Source organism: Hylaeus anthracinus, unplaced genomic scaffold (assembly GCF_026225885.1).
Source record: "Hylaeus anthracinus isolate JK02 unplaced genomic scaffold, UHH_iyHylAnth1.0_haploid 11997, whole genome shotgun sequence".
Lineage (NCBI taxonomy): Eukaryota > Metazoa > Arthropoda > Insecta > Hymenoptera > Colletidae > Hylaeus > Hylaeus anthracinus.
This window is the reverse complement of record NW_026534344.1, coordinates 6,909,568-6,929,333: the sequence shown is the minus strand read 5'-3', so window position 1 is coordinate 6,929,333 and position 19,766 is coordinate 6,909,568. Positions and strand designations below refer to the sequence as shown.

General features: G+C 42.7%; 1 protein-coding gene across 3 annotated transcripts in view; it reads right to left on the bottom strand.

Annotated features, from left to right (window-relative positions):
- Positions 1–19,766, bottom strand: part of LOC128889306 (uncharacterized) — a 314,808-nt gene that overhangs the window by 3,579 nt on the left and 291,463 nt on the right. The window contains exons 4-8 of one of the 3 annotated variants that reach the window (XM_054146841.1): positions 12,860–13,008; positions 7,352–12,349; positions 6,595–6,756; positions 4,823–4,970; positions 1,426–1,669 (exon numbers count right to left, since the gene is read on the bottom strand). In XM_054146841.1, coding sequence (XP_054002816.1) covers positions 1,426–1,669; positions 4,823–4,970; positions 6,595–6,756; positions 7,352–12,349; positions 12,860–13,008 — 5,701 coding nt within the window. The other 2 variants (XM_054146842.1, XM_054146840.1) reach the window with 2 other exon arrangements.

Genomic DNA, 19,766 nt, shown 5'->3' with positions numbered 1-19,766 from the left:
TACACAACGAAACGAGTTTAATAATAATTCACCGACGTCTATAAACGTCCGTGTAAATGGTTTATACTACGAAGAATATATTACTAAAGAAGAGATAAATAAGTTATATTTAAACAGCAATACTAAGCGGGATAAATAAACATACGCATATAATTTGCAGAGTGTAGATTAAAACGCGTCTAAAACGCGCAACTGCGATTAAAGAGTTGGAGCAAAAGCGTATCCAAATAAATGCCTTCTAAACAGTACTTTAAAAGCTGTCTACTGTCAACAGAATGTTGCATAATTAAAAATCGCAGCTACGCAAAGAATTTCTTAAACATAGATCAGAGACTCGATATCATTGGCTGTTGGTTTGTTAACAAATGCTATACAAAGCAAATCCATTAAAAGATCCTGCCGTTCAACGAATCTTGCAAATAAAATACTATACACGGTATCAATATTTTCATGGATCGAATTTGTAAAGCATTTATCAATATTAATTCGATATACCTCTTTTGTACGATATCTCGAGTGTAACTGGATAAACGATAATAAAATGCGAAATAGAATTGTGTTCCTACGGGATCCTTAATTTATATTTAAATGTTAAATATCTAATGGAGTTATAAATGTTTTGAAAATCATAAAAAACATCAATTCTGTTGGGGCTTTTAACGTAGTGTATTTTTATACAATGTAATTTCTTCTATTGTGCTTTAAATTAGACAAATCTCTTCAATATGTGATATGCACTTTTGACACAATGTCTAAAAGAATATGAAGGTGAGATGTTACAAAAAATACATACGAAGAAATTCATGAACTTTTATAGAGTTTTAAAAACTGCTACTACCACAAACGTTAAGGTACAGAGTTTCCAATTTTATAGAAACAAAATTTCAACAGACAGAATTGTCGCAGACATTATCAAGAGTATTAGATACGCAATCAACGTGTTAAAACTTTAAGTAATAGCTTCTAGATGCTACATTATTAACGTTTTAATAAAGCTACAACTAGTTTAATTCTGATCATTTTCAAATAAAATCTTCTAAAACTTGCTACTACCACAAATTTTTGATAACTTGATACACATTTTCAGGATAATCAATTCAGCAATCAACATAATAATATTTCGGTGCCTTTCGAATACCTCTCGACTCAATGAAGACTAATACTACCTTAATTTTAATCATTTTTAAATAAAATCTCCAGAGACTACAACTCTATAGAGCCTAATAAAAAATACTATAATAAAAATACTAAATATACCGTAGAACCTCATGAAAATATTTTGTCAAATTTGTTCTTTAACCCATGCGTATGTTGACTTGCGGAACGCTATTTTGTAAGTTATGATCGTTTATCCTGGCAACCCCCGTCGTCCCTAAGAGGCTTCGATAACTGTTTCTGTACCCCGAACGAGATGGTGCGACTCACTTCCTAAACTTTTTTCGCGCACGGTGGTGCGCCTCGAGGCCTTCGGAGAGGGACTTGAGAGCCTTGACCTCGACCTGGCTCCGACCGCCCCCGCCCCCGTACCAACGGACCCAGACCGTCATGGTCCCCGGGGGGCCTAAAGACTCGACCTTGCCCGGCCACGCCGGACTTCCTCTTGCGGCGCCCCATACAAGCTCACCCACTTCCAGTATCCTCTGGCTCTTCTCCTCTGACTTTGCCTCGGCTATTAAGGGTTCCAAACAAGACACGATATTTTTCTTTCGGTTCTTTCCACTCGCTCTCTCTTTCTCTCTCTCTCTCTCTCTCTCCTCTTTTAGTGTTTTCTATTTCACGCTAGTTTACTCAAGCCCCAAAAAAGGTGATATCGGTTGAACGTGAACGTGGTGAGACCAAACTCGAATTCGAGGAAGCGGGACGAATCGTCGCGGAATCGTGAGTTTCTTTTTTTTTGTAGTTGCAACTTGCAAAAGCAGTTCAAGTTGCAACTTTATCGTGATCACGTGTGAGTGAATTTTTTACATTAATCAAAGTAGACCGTATTGTATATTTTTACTTCTGTTTCGATAATTATACAGACTTCAATCATAATTTTTCAGTGACAAATCAAACGATAGATTGTTTCCAAAAGTAATATTTTTAATCATTTCAGGCCCTGTGTACCTTGTAACGTATATGTACTTCAAGTTTATTTTTCATGTAAAATAATGTATTTAAGTGTGGCAACCACATTTCATCTTTAAAAGTGCAAACAACTACATTTTAGTGCATATTTGATATAAAAAATCATATTTGCTCTATATGCAAAAATTTAACTTTCACACTAGAAATAAATCAACAAACATACGAATGCATTTTGGTTTGTCGAACCAATTATATTCACTCGACTTTGAACAACTTGAAATACATACAAAGATTAATTCGCTCTAAATAACAAAAAAATGAATGACTAAAAAATGTTAAATTAAGGACCAGACTACAATTTTTCCAATTTTAGAAAACTTTATATGAACAAGATCACTACTAGAGAGCATTAATTTACAGTGGAATTCAATTATTATTATTTGCATTCGATACCATGCAGATTCTGTTCATATAGACTTCGTCAAAATTCAAAAAATAGACGTTTCATAATACCAGAACATTTGTTTGATAATACATGGTAATATTTTATCACCCGACAGCTAAATGTTAAAATCAACGATAAATTAAATATGATTTCGTATAAATCAACAACGCTTGTTTTCGGTTTAATTCGATAAACAGATTTCCACGTCACGATCCCGCGAGCTTCCGTCAGGTTAAAGTCGTGTGTTAAATTCTGTCAACAGGTGCAACGCATAACAACGAAACGGGTATGCTCTTGGTGCGTGCTTTACGAATGGGATTGTCCTTGAATCTCCTAATTTATGATACTACTACGTCTCTATTGTTGGCCTTTAATTTTTTTTTTATATGTGCTTCTTGCTCGCGCGTGTGCTCGTTAAAAAATGATTAGTAGCTTCATTCAAATGGTGGTAGGCGAGATCAGTGGCAAAATGAGATATATATATATATATGTAATATATATTGTCAGATGGTTTCGAGCACATGCAATGACTTCGTTCGTCGATCGTATTCACTCCGGCTCGGATAAACAGATAAAAACAAACGACCGGCGGTCGAGTCCGATGGTTCTCGACGTCGATGATTCTCGGATCGATTTTAATTTTCGTTCGCAAGCTGATCGTAAACGACAAGACCCGCGTATTTCATCGGGCGATATATTTCGTTATTCTGATAGCTTTGCACGGCAAATGCTCGAATCGTAAATTCCCAGAACTCTCGCTCGGACTGCGAATTACGAACGTAATAAAGTTTGCAGATTTACGTGATAAATTCACTCGCACACGCACGCCCGAAGTTGTCGGGTTTCGGCGCTCCCAGGACGAAAAACAACGATCCCACCCCAAGATTATGCACATGCGACCGCGGGGAAACTTGAGGGTGATTATGTACAAGAAATGCCGCAATAAATAAAACCGGTGAGCCACACCCGCGCCAAAAATGAACGTATGACTGAAGCCCCCTCGGCCCCTCTCAATGGCACGTGACAATTGCGTGGACAATGATATTAACAAACCTGCCAGCCAATTAGTAGAACAAAGAAAAAAAAAAGAACGCAACAAATCCTTCCGTTGGAAACGATTATTTACAATTTATTAATTCAATGTCACCGCCATTACTTTTACGTAGCAAGCATCGAGTCTCCTGGGTTTTCTTTTTTCAACGAACAAAAATGTTTAGTACTGACATCACTTACCTGCTTCGAGCTCTCGTGTAAAAATATTCAATTATCTCTTTCTCTCTTTCTCTCTCTTTCTTTCTCTCTTCGACACGATAAACGTTTCCTCTCGCCGATCGGCCGTGATTACGTACTAACATCGAACCAGCAAATCAGTTCAGTCGAGGAATATTTTCCTTCGCAATTCTACGGAAACAATTCTCGAAACAGTGGTGAATTTCACGTAACGTAACACGTTTGGTAACGTTGTAAATTTTGCAGCTCAAATATAAAAGTAAATTCACATCGCTATAATGCTAGCAACGAATCATTGAAAAAAGATATTCCTTGTCCCGTTTGCAGAAACCAATTTGAATAATATTTAAAGAATAAAGTTACGCGCGCAGGTAAGTTTTCTCTTTGCATTTCTCGTGTCAACTTTCGAAGCAATTATTACTCGAGCATCGCAGAAGAAGCGTCACCAAAGCGAACATAATGCGACATGCGGTAATTATCATGCAACAGTGCCATTCTATCGTGCATGCAGCGAACGAAAACAAAGATGAACAAGCGATGCAGACAAATTCAAGTTAGCCAATCGAAGCATGCATTGACGAAGATGTGGAAACGATGTGGAGAAAAATTAGCGGGTGAAAACGTGTTTCCTTAAATTATTACTAATAATCGATATTGCTAGAGCCAGAAGCACTCTTAATATTGACATTCGCTATATAGCAAACATCGACGAACAGCAACGCGAGAACAATCGTCGTAAAAATTCATTCGTAAAGACTGTCGATTTAAATTAGGCCGTCAATCACGTTGCTTTTCGTCGAAGTACTACGATAAGGTACCATTTTGATAAAGTAACTTGAACCGAAATTTTGACAATAAATACTCTACTTTTTCGTCATGTCTAAGCTTCATTCGCAAGCTAGTAAATATTCGGTACTGATACATTGTTACACGGCATAAACGTAGTTTATCATGAAATTCGCGAAAGAATTCTGTTTCTTATAACCAAAGTCGAATATCAAAATGACGTTCGATACTAGAGCCGAGCTATTTATGCTACTAATGCACGATTAACGTCTAAGAATACCATACAATACTGACCATCTTGGTCTTCATGCAGGGTAGAATGCATGGAATGGATGGAGTCCAGTTTTCGTTTGATTCCGCGGCCGAGGGCATGATCCCTGCCCTCGCACCTCACTGTGCTCACCACACCTTCGGCTTGCTTCAACGTCTCTGTCGTATAGATCTGTCAAATATAACTCGATCAACTCAGGCACAAGCCTACCAATCGCATGCTAATATCTTTTCAATCTAACGACTGCCAAATTGCTCGTTTCTGTATCGCTAAACCCCTTTTTGTTTCTCCAGTAAGATTCTCATCATTCTTTCGACCGAGCGTGAAAAAACATAAGTGAACTAAAATCATACCAACGAAACGTAATCTACTGCAACGTAAAATAAGGTCTCCGATCCGATTCACAACATAACATACGTACAAAACGACGAAGAAAAGAAAACATTAAACGCGACGAACGTTCGCGAAGCCATTTAGAAAACTCACGTTTTCTACGCTACCGATGGCCGAAATACGTCTCGTTTAAAATCTCATTCTTCGAGGGCATGCAAACGTGAAAAATGATACCAAAGGAGACGAAATCCAAACTCTGATTACGCATGCTCATCATTGCAAGGTGTATGTTTTTTTTTTTTTTCTTTTTGTTCTTCTCATTTCATTTTTATTTTCGAATTATTCAGGTATAATGTATATCGGAAAACTTCTATCATCAAAAAATATTTTGTTTAGCAAAAATTTATTATTTTCTCTGTTTGCCATTATAAAAAATCGTGATATTTTTTTTTTTTTTTTATACTTTTTATCAGCGACCCGTTAACACACGGTTGAGCATACAAATTACATTATTGCAATGTACATTTTAAATAATAAACGCTAAAAGCGAGCCTGACGGCTCGGCCCACGTAATGGTCTGCAAGTAAAAATTAATAACGTTAAATACAAACTAATTACAAACTTAATAGTATCGACTGAAACGCGTAGTAGGGTCTCGCGTGAAGGGGGAATGTCACTAATGTCTAATTTAAAATGTACAAAATTAATTAATTCAACCCATACGAAAGAAAGATGCTTATTCTTCCGACGATGAGTCAGTCTCCTCAGCGTCGTCCACCTCTTGCGCATACACGAATGGATTGTAAATGTATGGATTTATATAGGCTTGTTTACTTGGCGAATAGTTAACGACAGCAATGCCATTAGGATCAGACCTGTAGTTATACAAATGCGGATAGAGACCGGATGGTGCAGCGATGCCGACGCTTACAAATTTTTGATAATCGTCGTTTTCGGGACAGTGCGGAACGCAGACCGATTGACCGTCCATCGACTTCTCTTCCGGATTCTGAACGGTGTCGTCCTGCTCTAAAACGTGCTGTGCAATCTGCGAATCGAACTGATGGGTATCGACGCATTGCTTGTTATCGAATTTCGTTTGCGGCAACATCGTGTAATCCGCGTGGTCTGGCACTAAAGCTTGCTGTCGATAAACGTTTGAATTGGGAACGTAGTGCTGGCTATGATAAAGGATCGGCTGATAATGACCATGACCTACAACCGGTAACGTATTAACGTCCATCTCCGTGTAAGAGACATCCGTCATTTCTTTAGAGACGCTTAGCTGATCTTCCACGGGGGATTGGTCCATTGTGTCTGAATATATGGAATGATTTGGTGATGAAGTGTCCATATGCTCCTGTGAGTCAGCGTATGTGTTTTCGGGGTGTGTCGTATCGGCTGGCTGGTGCATGTCTGTTAGAGTTAGATGACGGTTGACCTGCTCTACATGGGTACCAACCTGGATCCCAGTAGTCACCGTCGATTCCACATAAGTTTTTCCGTGGAGACCCGGCTGACTAAGCGTTATTTCCTTCGTGATACCCTGAATTCTCCAGTCCTCCGACGGCACTGGTACATCGGCTGAGTCCGGCTCGCTGCTCGACACGCAATGAACCATTGGCTGAAACCGCAGATGAATAATTAATACGATCGACGCTTCGTTCGGTACCGATGTTGCATAAAGAATTTCTTGGCTACAAGATCCAACTATATTTATGCTATGGAATACGACGTATGTTATTTTTCGTCTTCCGTGAACGTCTTTACGTCTTCCCTCAGAACCCTCAAAACTAAAAATCTCTTCAATATTAAAACAATAACGTCTACATTTTTGACAATATCAATTTATGTAAGGGATACTCGAAATTGTCATAGCCAAAATTCAAAAATTTTTGTCAAAATTTAAATACATATTTTAATTAAAAACAAAGCATAATTTTACAGCGGAGGTATTTAACTTAATATAAAATGGCAAGTTCTCGAACCACCATTTCCGCATAAATGCATATATCAAGTTCAACACTTGTACTTAAAATTACACTTTGTTTTGGATTAAAATGAATATTTAAATCTTGAAAAGAAAATTCTCGAATGTTGGCTATGATAACTATGTACACTTAAAGATAATGGTATTATTATACTGTATATTTCAACGAATTATTCCTATGGTCAACATTCAACGCTACGTTATACCACGTTTAAACGTTTAATATTACCGTGGATGACGAATGATGTCTAACTGTAATCGGCGGTGCCGGCGAAGCTGCCCCGTGGGTCGTGGTATCCACAGCGGGGCTGTTCGACCTCTGGCTATTCCCTGGACTATGCGTGGTGGTATCCGGGGGAGATCCTTGCCTCATCATGGCCGACTGAGCCATGTTCGCTTGATTCCCCGCTGTTTGCGTGGAAACGGAATGCCTGGCCATCAGAGGGCTGTGCTGGTCGCTCTGTTGCGCTGTTTTCTCGACGACGGTCGTACTACTACTCGCGAGAACGTATTGCTGTTGTTCAACGTTTTGGTCGGCTGACGGCGAGTTTACGCTGCTCTTCGGCGAAGTAGGCGCCTTTCCCTGAATCATGCCAGAGCTCAAGATATACGACTGATTGTGGTCGATGTTCATCGGGTCGACGGCCGTTCCGTTAGAAGTTGCAGACTGAAAGTTGGGTATCTGATTGTTGGACACCATGGTTGTTTGTTGTTGAACGATCGTAGTGTTTTGTTGTACGAAAGTTGTGTTCTGTTGATTGGAGGCCGAGGAAACGGCGATGTTTTGCGCGGTGCCGCAAGGCACCATCAGCGTTTGCCCGTTCATCTGTATGAATTCTTGTTGGCCCTGCATGTTCGACGGTCGAACTTGCGAAGCGTTGAACGTCACTTGCTGATTAGGACTGACGTTCGCTACTATCGGGCTCAGCTGATTCCCGAACGACGTGGTGCCGTTCACTAGGAACTGGCCACTGTTCGGTGAAAGAAATTGTGCGCCTGGACTGTGCTGCTGAATAATCTTTCCACCCGTTGCTTGTGGCGCGCGGATAACCATTCCAGCAGGACCAGCTGCTAAGATGCTTTGACTGGGATTGAATATCCCGCTGTGACTTTGAACCGGAGTTAACACGTTCTGACCGTTCACGTTTTGTATCTGAAGCTGCATCCCGAGGTTCCCCGTGTCTTGCAACAAAGTTGCCGTTCCGTCAGCGGACATGACCATGCTGCCAAGGCCAGGAACGATGAATTGCTGAATGGTGGGGAAATTTTGAACCATTCCGGCAGCACCGTTCAACAAGTTCACCGGCTGAAGTAGGTTTATTTGCTGGGCAGGCTGTGGGTTCGCGATGATTTGCTGCGCGTTGAACTGAGTCGACGTTGCACCGGCCTGTCCGTTCATGACCAACTGCGCCGGTGCTCCACCTTTTCCTGGGACGATGGTTAACGCTTGCAACATTGGACCACCTATGCTCTGAGTCTGAAAGTTTTGCTGTGCGAAATTTGACTGCGATTGCATTAACATGCCAGCGTTCTGCTGAGACGAAGCGATGTGTAACATAGAAGCCACCGTCTGGGGGTTTGTTTTTCGTTTCTTGTACGCTTTCTTTTTACTCATCGCCGACTCGGGCGACAGCAATGCCGGTTGCCGATTCACCATTCCTTGGCTCGCGTTAACGTTTCGCGCAACGTCTTGATTCGCATCTAAAATTGACTGAGCGTTCTGTATCACGTTGCCGGTAGCCACGGTTAGATGCGGTATCTGAACGTTCTGTCCTATGCTATCCATGGTCATGACACCGGGTTGTATAAGTACGGGAGTTTGAATAGTGTTCACCAGTACCGTGGGCTGTCCTATAACTTGTTGAGCTACCCCCACCGCGGGGATAACCTGACTAACGGCACCTGTTACGCTGGTAACCATCGGCGACACCGACAACGGCGGCATAGAACTGGAGTTGGAAATAATTTTAGGAGGAGGCGGTGCCATCACGCCGTTGATACTCGTTCCTGTGCTGGCCATTATCAGCTGACCACCGCTGGAAACTAGTATGTGACCGGGAGGTAAAGTAGAACCAGCGGGGTGTTTCAGTATTCCACCAGAGGTAAGAACATTGTGAACTTGAACGTTGGATTGAGGATGTTGCTGCGGTTGGTGTTGCTGATTCTGATTCTGTTGCACTGGCGAGGTGGTACTTGTCTGAGGTACTTGTATGCTACTGACGACGCTTTGCACCATCTCTAGCGGCGACTTTGAGACATTTATTCCCAACGATGGTTGACTGGTCGGCAGAGAAGAATGCGTGGAGGTAACGGTAGAGGTTGGTACGTTCGTTAACGTCGTCGTAGATGCCTGATGCTGCGGTTTATTCGCGAGTATATCCGGTATGGCGGGGTTCGGTATTCCGGAAGGCGTATTGATCGAAACCGTAGCTGTATTCGCTCTTCCAGCTAGCACGGACGTGATAGTGTTGCTGCTAACGGTGTGTCCACTTGCCATTGTAGTTATCACCGACGATGCACCAGTGAAATGGTTCATCGGTACCCTGGAAACAGTGTTCACGGTATGCGGATGTGGCTGATAACCATCCAAAGACGACTGTCTCGTAGCTTGCCTTTTCGTTGCTTGAGGTGTCATGTTGTCTGTAGCGGTTGAGGACGATTGCAACGAGAGCGTACCAGGAGGGACACCGCTCGAGTTCGTTGTTGCGGAGCAAGGCGTTTCGGAACGTTGCTCCTGGCCGCCACTGCTCATCGAAGACTGCGACGGTTGCTGAGCTTGAGGCGTTAAAGGTTGCGATGGCACCGAACCGGAAGTAGCGTGCGAATGAGGTGTTGGCGGTTGCGAGTAACTATGAGGCGTCGATGGTTGCGATGAGATTAGACTCTGCGGGGTAGCCGGCTGCGATATTCCAGGCGTCGACGAAGCTGGTGTATCCGAATTCGCTGGACTGTTCGTTCCAATCGGAGATCCGTGACTGGTGCTCACCGTGCCACCTTGGATTGGTCTCGAATCAGCCTGCTGTTGGTTGTTCTGGCACTGCTCGCCAAACGTGGACGACGTGACAGGATCCTCGCGTTGATCCGAATGCATCAGGTACTGACGTTGCATTTGCTGTTTGTATTGATCCTGGACGTAGGATTGGGTGTCGGCGCTGGTGACGCAACCTTGACAGGGGCTACCCTCCGAATCTGTTCCCCCGTTGCTCGACGTTGGCGTCATGCTACTGTGCACGACCACGGGCGAGGTTGCGTGATTTTTCACGGAATTAAACGACGACGTACTCGTGGGACTAACGCTGGAGGAAGGCTTTGGTTGTGGAAGATACGCGTTATTAGGTAAGTGGGATCCGTGACTCGCTTGCGGTGGTTTCGAGTTATTAATCATGCTCACTTGCGAGCTACTGACGCCCGTCTGTCTCGATATCGTGCTGTTCAACAGCGCTGTCTGCTGCGCGAGGTAACCGCTAGGATCTTCTAAGAACGACGGACCGCTGCTATTAACGGTCGAACCTATCTGACTATTGTTCTGATGGCTTTTATCGTTGAACTCGTCGATCGGACTCGAGGCTGATTGATCGAGGCTGCTGTTCCTAACGTCCGTGACGCTGTGCTGCCGTTGCTTTTTCGCCATTACTTTGTTGGACTTTGCTTTCTTACGAGCCACTTCGTCTGTCCAGGTGGTAGCTTGTGGAATGTGATGATGCAACGGTGGAACACGATCGAAGGAGTTGCAGGTGATGTTCTGGACAGTGACGAGAGAAGGTTGATGAGAGGCCGAGACTGGTCGGTTCTGCTGCCAAGGCGGTGTCCTCGAGGTGAAATGCATATTACCGGGCTGCCCGTTTGGTCCCATAATACCAGATTGTGCTTCAACAGCGTGATTGGTGTTCGGGCTCCTTCCCGCTAGATTAGGTAAAGTGTATTGCTGCTGATGTTTAACATCCGCAGTAGTCCCCTTCGAAGCATCGAAATTTCTCACAGGATACTGAACCTGATTCTGAGCGTACATTCGTTGCACGTTTTCGTGCGAGTTGTTCACCAGGTTTCCATTTTGTACGACGTGGTGTCGTTGCATCGTATGGTTGTGCAATAAAATCTGTTGTTGTTGTTGCTGCTGATGTTGCTGCTGCTGCTGTTGTTGTTGTTGCTGCTGTTGCTGTTGTTGTTGTTGCTGCTGCTGCTGCTGTTGCATTTGCTTCACGTTTAGATCTTCATCTGTAACAGGCGTACGATTGTGTCTGTTTTGAATGTCAGCGGTGTTGATAGCGTTCATCACAGAGCCCGATGCCTGCTGTTGCATGACGTCCAACGAGTGATGGCCTAGCTGTTGATTAGGATACTGCGGTTGTACGCAAATCTGAGATACTTGTTGCTGCTGCTGCAACTGCTGTATTTGCATTTGAAAATGATCCGTCGCTTGCGCTTGCATCACGTGTTGATTGGATTGGTGCTGTTGCGTTTGCTGCTGCATTTGGTGTTGGTGAAGTTGATGCAATTGTTGGTGGATAGCGGGTTGCGATGATAGTTGCGATGATTGCATGTGATGCACGTAATTCTCCGAGGAGTGTTGGGAATTGTAGCTCCCCGATTGTTGATCCACTTCTTGAGTTAAATGCTGATGTTGTTGCTGTTGCTGCTGCTGTTGCATTTTATGCTTCTGTATTTGCTGCATATGCAGTTGCTGCTGCTGCTGTTGATTCAAGTGTTCCTGTTGTTGCATTACGTGCAACGATTGTTGATTCAACTGACTGAGATAATGAGGAGCTTGCTGTTGCGTTAGCTGATTCACAACCGCACTTTGGTGTTGCGATTGTTCCTGCTGTTGCAATATCTGCATATGCTGCATCTGTTGATGGTGAGGCAACAACTGTTGTTGTTGTTGCTGCTGCTGCTGTTGTTGTTGCTGTTGCTGCTGCTGTTGTTGAGATATATGCTGCTGCATTAGCTGTTGTTGCTGTTGCTGTTGCAATATGAGTTGTTGATGTTGCTGTTGCAACAACTGCTGTTGCTGCTGCGTCATGTTGTTGAAGTTAGCGCCCTGTTGATTCATGATCAGCGGATTTCCCATCAGCATCCCAGACATGTTATGCTGACCTAACCTTTGTTGAGGATTTCTCGTTGCACAGCCGTTTACGTCCTGATTTTGCGAGGGTGAGTTTAGCGTTTGATGACAGATCTGTTGATTGTTCTGTTGAACTTGCAAATTGGGGATTGCGATTGGCCACACCTAAAATATAAAGAAATTTTTTCACGCAAGATATTAGAAATAGGAAAATCATACGGAACTATGCTCGATTATTTAAATGTATTACGAATCGTTTATGATTTAAGAGGGTACTCTTTCTTTTTAATCATCCTCGAAGCAATTTTCATGATTTTTGTGGCAGCCAAAGTACTTGACACAAACTTTTCAAATTTGGTATGTTTATTTATACATGTATAAAGAAGGTTGTCTGAAATTTTCAACTGGCCTGTCCAATTTGTTTATAAATTATGTACGATATTCTACGTCACGTCAAACGGAAGATGTCAAATATCATAAGCAACAAGTATATTAGGAAACAAAAAAATGTATTTCATAAACTCCACCCAAAAAAAGAGTGTCCCCTTAAAGTTTATACACTTTAGGTATAGAATTAAATTGTATCAAAGTATGAAATGATTATTTTGAAAGATTTTTTTGTCATTACAGTATTAAGATTCATTTGTAGATTTATTTAAAAAATCGTTACATTACCTGTGATCCATTTGGCACCGACGACCCTTGAACTCCAGATGCCGCAACAATAGCCCTGTCACGTTGTGCCATAAGTTGTGATACCGAGACCCCAGAAAAAATGCCTCCTATCACACCAACTTTTCTCTTCTTCTTTTTGCTGATACCATCTGCGGAATAAAAGAAAGTAAACGTTAAAAAAACGAGTCGATAACTTCTTATTACCAAACATTCAATCGAATCGAGAAATATTTTAATTCCTAATCAAATCTTGGAGCTAACTCCACGAGATCAGGGAAAATTAAAATACGACTTATTTCTTTATCTCGAATTCCGACCCTCCTCCACTTATTATTCAGGTCGCTTCGGGCTGCTTAATGAACAAGTGTTCCATTTGAAGTCTCACCGCAAGGTTAAATCCTATTTAGCGTTAAAATTTTGAAATTTCAGTGCGAACTTGTTTTAGTAGTTACTTCTATTTGTACACACATTTTTTTTTTTTTTTATTTGAAATTGCTTCTTTTGGAAAAGAAATAAAAGCTAATGAAATTATATTTTACTATCTCTTGAAAATGAAGAAAAACGTTGAATATAAGGTACTTGAGGACATTATTCCGTTATAATTATATTAAAACTCTTCTTGTTACAGTGATTAGTTTCTGCAATGTAAACAAAGAGACGTGTTCAGCTCATCAACGACATCTTATTACATCTATATACTTTTACGTCCACTAAATAGGTTGTTTTTTTTTTTATATTTCTCCCAGTGATGATTGTTTACCAAATATTTAGGCAATAACGACGATAAAACTAGATGATGAATTTGCGTAAAAATCAAATTGGTATTTATAACAGCATACAACAGGAACTGGTAATTTTCTCGTCACATACCCCACGATTCTTAACTCACCAAATCATTATTCAAGGTTCTATTTAAAAAAAAATTCAAAGTATCACTGTGATATATTTCTCCAATAAAACGTACGATTGTTCGCAATCAATGATCCACAGGCGACCGAGAAGCGTTCGCGCTACGCAATTGCCTTGATTGATGCGTACAACGGAGAGCAGGATGGTAAAAGGGTGCCAAAGGGGATGGTTTTCAATGACAGTCTTTTATCCGCAAGCCTACAGCGGATAATTATTCCCCACAGCTTCAATGGGGAAAGATAATTCGGAAGCGGGAGCAGGGAAACCGAGGGGGAACGGGCGAGAAACGGACGGGAAGAAGGGTGGATGTAATAATGAGTCTACCTAGGAGCAAGCCAGCTTGTCTGCAACGACGATAGTTTAACCCGATTTCCAAGGGGGCAAAGATTTGCGTAAAATCTTTTAAGCATTTCGTGGCTTCCGGGGGAATTCGCGCGAACGCGTAAAATTCGCCGCCCTCTTTCACCCCAGAGATCTGCAGCCAATGGTTCACGGCTATAAAGGTTGCCGTCGCTAAATCTGACGAAGAAGAGATGACGTAGCAATTACGAAATATGACCTGTCGTTTGACGGTATTCGAAGAGTGATCGGTGGAAACGTGTCCAAGGATACTCCACATTTTTCAGAAGGGATTGGATTTGAAGGAATCGCCGTGGGGCAAACGATAAAGAATACTCCTTTTCCCCTGGATCGAACGAACGCCTCCATTCTACTCCATTACCTCGGAGAGTAACCATTCGAGTATGTTTACTACCAGATACTTGATAAGCTACAAATCTGACGTCTCGAGAAATCTCGCTGAAATACAAATTTCAGTTTGCTGCCAATACACAAGTACTCGAAGACGCTAACCAAGGATCGTTCCCATCGCTTCGAAGCGATGCTCGTAATTGAAATTGCCCCGATACTAGGTTTCGATACAGAGACCGGGGGCCATAATTGTATCTTCTCGAGACCGTCGACCGAAACTTCCCGCCAAAGCTGGCAAGCGAAACCAGCGGGATTCGAAGACACTCGAGTTACTCGAACCCAACGGAGAATCTCGGGCAACGACTACTCCTTCGGCTCGGTCATGACGATCTCGACGTCGGATCGGACGTTACGACGTGGTCGAGCCGTTGGTGCGGACTAAGCGGAAGTGGCGTAAAATGCGCTTGCGCGACCACAACGGAACGTCGACCGAGGACGAGTCGGAGGTGGCCTGAAACAGTGTCGGCGGGGGTGAACATCACTCGGGGCAGGCGCAAGAATCACAATCGGACACAGACGTTGGACCGCAGCTCCTCGTCTCTCTTCACCCATTCAGAACGCTCAGGCGCCACTGCTTCTTCGTACGAAATTAACCCTTATCAACTATACGTCTGCCGCCACCACCACAGCCATCCGCCCACCTTTCCGCGTCGTCGTTTTCCTTCCTGTTTACCCCCACCATCCGGCTCTGTTCAAACTACCATCGCCGCGTTGACGTCGCTGGCAGCGAATGGTGAGCGGATTCTTTCCTCCTCCCGGGACTTATTGATCGCGCGGACGATAAGAAGATACGGGCTGGCCGATTGGTCCCTTTTCGGGCATCTCGCGGGGTGCGCGACCTCTAACATCGATAGGGATGCTGTCCCGCGTCGGGATTACAGCGACGGAGACAGCCGAATGCAAATTTGTGGAGCGTCTGAGGGCTCGCCCCGGGGGGTCTCTAAACGTCTGCGATTCGCGCGTGAGACATGCCTCGAGTCTCTTAACGTCGGCTTTTTTAAACCGTGATGGGCTTTAGCTGGCACTGTTACTGATTGCGGGCTTTTAGTCGACTCGGTTATGCGAGGTGAAACGTGGGAGTGAAATGGACTTCTTAGAGGGATGAAGATAGGAATAATTGAGAATTTACTGCTCTTAAAAGTGATTAGATAAGAAGAGAAGAGACGACTTTTACTTATTATTTGAAAAAATAATTTGTGTTTACTTAAGTCTCTGGGAATACAACAAAGGGATGAAGGTAGTAATAATTGAGGATTTACTGCTCTTAAAGGTGATTAGATAAGAAAAGGAAAGACGACTTTTACTTGTCGTTTGAAGAAATTATTTCGTGTTTATTTACGGTCAGTCTCATAAATATCCGTACCCTCTACGTTTATTAAAGCAGTTTGTCTAAATGAAATAATGAGTTCGATGTTTTTAAATAAATCTTTCGTTATAAATACGCACATGGATAAACTTTACACTTGGATGTATATAATATGACATTACCTTTTGAATAAAAATTAATGCTTGAATTAAGGAATAAAATATTTCACAATGAACAGACGAAAATATATTATACGAATTTATTCACCTTTTACTATTCGATTAAACTTACATCCATCTTCATAAAATGCTTAAATTCCAGACGAATGGAAGTTGAAAAAACTGTGCTCGCATAGAATATTATTAGTGACTGTGGAATCTCGAGGCATCTATCGTATCGGAGCATTTTAATGTTCCCAGGAGTTTGTGCCGCGCGACAAAGCGATAAACGGAAAGCTGTAGGTATTTGCTCTAAAAGGGGTAGATAGGAGGCGCGCTCCCTGTGAAATCGTTTTCTCCCGGATATCAGAGTCGCGAAGCGTATCGCGCCGCCGTAAAGCGGAGCATGATCGATCGAACAGAGGAGTAGAGAACCTGCTCATCGAGGAAAGTTGTTTAACATAGCAAGAAAGACATATCAGCGCGCAATCGATCCTGTTAACATGTCTCGGTTCTTTGACTCGCGTTGCCGCTATCGTCAAACTGACGCGATCGCATCGACATGATTAATTAACGATTGCTCGATAGACGTCAAAACAATTATACGATACGTCATCACATGGGTCCCCTTAGACCCACTTTCTATAATATTCCTATCAAAATGATTGATTGATTTTAATTTTGAATATTTCATTTATTTATTATATACAATTTTTTTTCTATTCAAGCCTCTATGAAATTCTAATGATTAGAATTATACGGCGTTACATAGGTTTATACATGATACAATTTATCTTATATATGAGAGTTAATAGAAAGTATTGGTTTCCATTTGTACATTGTGTTTTAAGTGTTTACAGTTTTTTACAACGTTTAATTAAATTAATAAAACGGAGTGACGTGCGTTGATAATCACTACGATGCGAGTGTAGTATCGACACGCTTATGATCCTCCGCGGGATAAATGCATCGTCGGATCCACCGACGGGGCGCCACGCGTGAAATGCGGAAGCCAACAAAAGCGAGCGGGAATCGTGAAATAAATTCCGGAAATGTTGTTTGCACGTTCAAACAACCTCGGCCCCGCGGAACCGGGAGTCGATGCGCGGACACATATCGAACGCGAAAGTAAATTCAGTCGCGAGTAACGAGCCGTTGGAATTCCATTAATCGCGTCGATCGAGTTTCGCTTCACGGTTCTCGGTCCGGAGCCCCCTGGCGAGCCGCGTAGGTACATAAAAGTCCTTCCGCCCCTTGCAGGGATCGAGTAAAACCCGAAAGGAACCGAGGAAAAATAAAATCGACTTTCGTTATCGAGACTCGTATTTGTGGAACAGCGACGACGATAAAGATTCATTCGATTCCTCTCCCCTCCGTGGATTATTCTTTTTATTTTCGCTCCCTGTCCACGATTCCGGAGGGTGTGTGTTTGCACACCGCGCCGAACGTATTACCCCGCCAACCCAGCTCCGGCCGCCCGCTCCGTTGAATTGCTCGCGATGGGGAACGGAGTGAGACGAGAAGAAGCCGAAGGGAGAGAGAAACTGCAGCGGCGACGTTTTCCCGGGCTGCGACGTTTTATATCACCGGAAAATTGGAATCGAAGCGACCTCTGTGAGCGTGAACGCACCGCATCGATGTTAAAACGGCCCTATAAAGCTCCGCGAAACACCGCCAGCGATATGTACACGGGGTACTCGCGTTATTGTTGTCCAAAATCATTTTATTGCGATATTTAGCGTACGTTGCGGTAATACTTATGACCGAAGAGAATAATTATTTCAGGAAAATAGTATTTTCGTTAGGGCACTAATTAAAACATTTATATGTTAATTAATGTGTGTATATTAACATTGTTAACACATTCATTAGGGAAACCTGGACAAATATTTATTTCGTTTCCTACCTGAAACATAGTTCTTTTTGAGATGCTTTCGAAAATTACTAAGTAAATGTTTAAAAATGAATCGCAAAATGTAAAATATTGTTAGAGGAAACCATCAATATCTATAAAAGAATTTCGCTCAAAAATGAATCAGACTGTAAAATTTAAATAAAACATTTCATTAAAATCAATTCATCCACTTAGACGCAATCGTGTGAATAGGCATATGTACCGTTGGCACAGAAGAAGAATAACTTGCGAAAACTAGCGGAAGACGTAGCTAAAAACTTTATAAGGAGTTGGCCGAGGTCGAGTCCATGCGATATTGTCCTAAGATCCCAGAGCCTTGAAAATCCGGCAAACAACGAAAACACAGTCGGTGAATTTCAATTCACCGTCCCGCTATTATTTCCCCTCGGCGTAACGCGAAGATCGTAAGCACGCTTCTCGTTGTGCAGGCTCATTCGGAATAACAACCGTTTAATTAGCGACGCGATGAAGAAAGGAAAAGATGAGGAGGAGAAGAAAAGAATGAGGGTGAGAGCACGAGGAAAAAGAGACGATCCCGCTCGGTCGGTTATAGGATTTAGTAATGAAATCCGGACGGAGAGATTAGCAGCTACGGTGATACATCATTCCAACCCCCCTGGCCCAACGCCTTAACCAATGCTGCTTCGTCGCGCATGACACCTTCGACCCTTTTTTCAACGGCATCGGTCGGTTTGATACAGTGTTTCCCAATTGCAGTTGTTACGTGGCCTAACTCTTGGACACTGGCCTAAGAAGAATCATGGCTGACCAACTTCCTCAAAACAATAACGATCACAAGATACTTACTTAAACCGTTCATTGCACAAATCGATTAACTCCGTACAATAAAAAGTTGAGAAATGCGATGAAATAGCCTTTGAAATAAATTATTTATTATTCAATGACCAAACAAATTTGATCGTTTAATTGTTTTAATCTTTATTATTCAGGAAAGTTATTATAAATGTAAAGAGTTATGACTACACCGAATGCTTTTACACTTAAAATTAAGATTTTTCAAAAAGTGAAGTTAATCAATTTGCATATCAACAGTTCATTCTACATAAACACCCCACTAGATAAAGCTTCAAAATCAAGCACTAAGAACCAAACCGCGAGAACCTCAAACATTACGAGTTTTACAACTGGTCGAGAGGATTCTTGTTCTACAGGCATCTTAGGTTTTAAATATAAGGATCGACCAGACCATCTAGAAAGAGCGACGTGCCCCGTGAACCGCGGACCACGATTGGGAACCCCTGGTTTATTGCCATCTCTCGGTACGAGACGGAGATAGGGAGCAAAAAGGAGACAGAAACGGGAGAAGGGGTGGCAACAGACTCCGCTAATGCCGCAATTTCATCGTTTCTTTTCCTTCTCTTCTTCCAGAGACTTTTCTCCCGTCCGCTGCGCCCTAATGATCGTGGCTCGGCCGCGAGCCGCTCCGCGCGAGGAGAAAAACTTTTGGTCGTCTTCCAATAAAAGTTTCCGCCGCGTGTTTTCTGGTACGACGGTGAATAAACGTTCCCAGCGATTATGGCGCGCCGCTCCGACTACCGGGGGAACTTTGTTAATACGACGGATCGATGAGAAAACTTCTCGCGAGGAGAGCGCGGGTGGTATATATTGATGGGACGGGGTGTGTACGTGCTCGCTTCCGCGTAGCTGGTTGTATACGTGAGATTGATTGGCGAGTATGTATAATGCGATTGAGTTCGACGAGTTCGTAGCTCGTTCGAGCCCGATAAGAAACTTTTCCCCGGGGAAAATTCTGATTTTGATCGATCGGGGACACTCGCCGCCGGCCACGGCAGATAAAACTACCGAACGGAAAAATTTCTTCCAAGCGATTTCCCTCGCGAGATTACC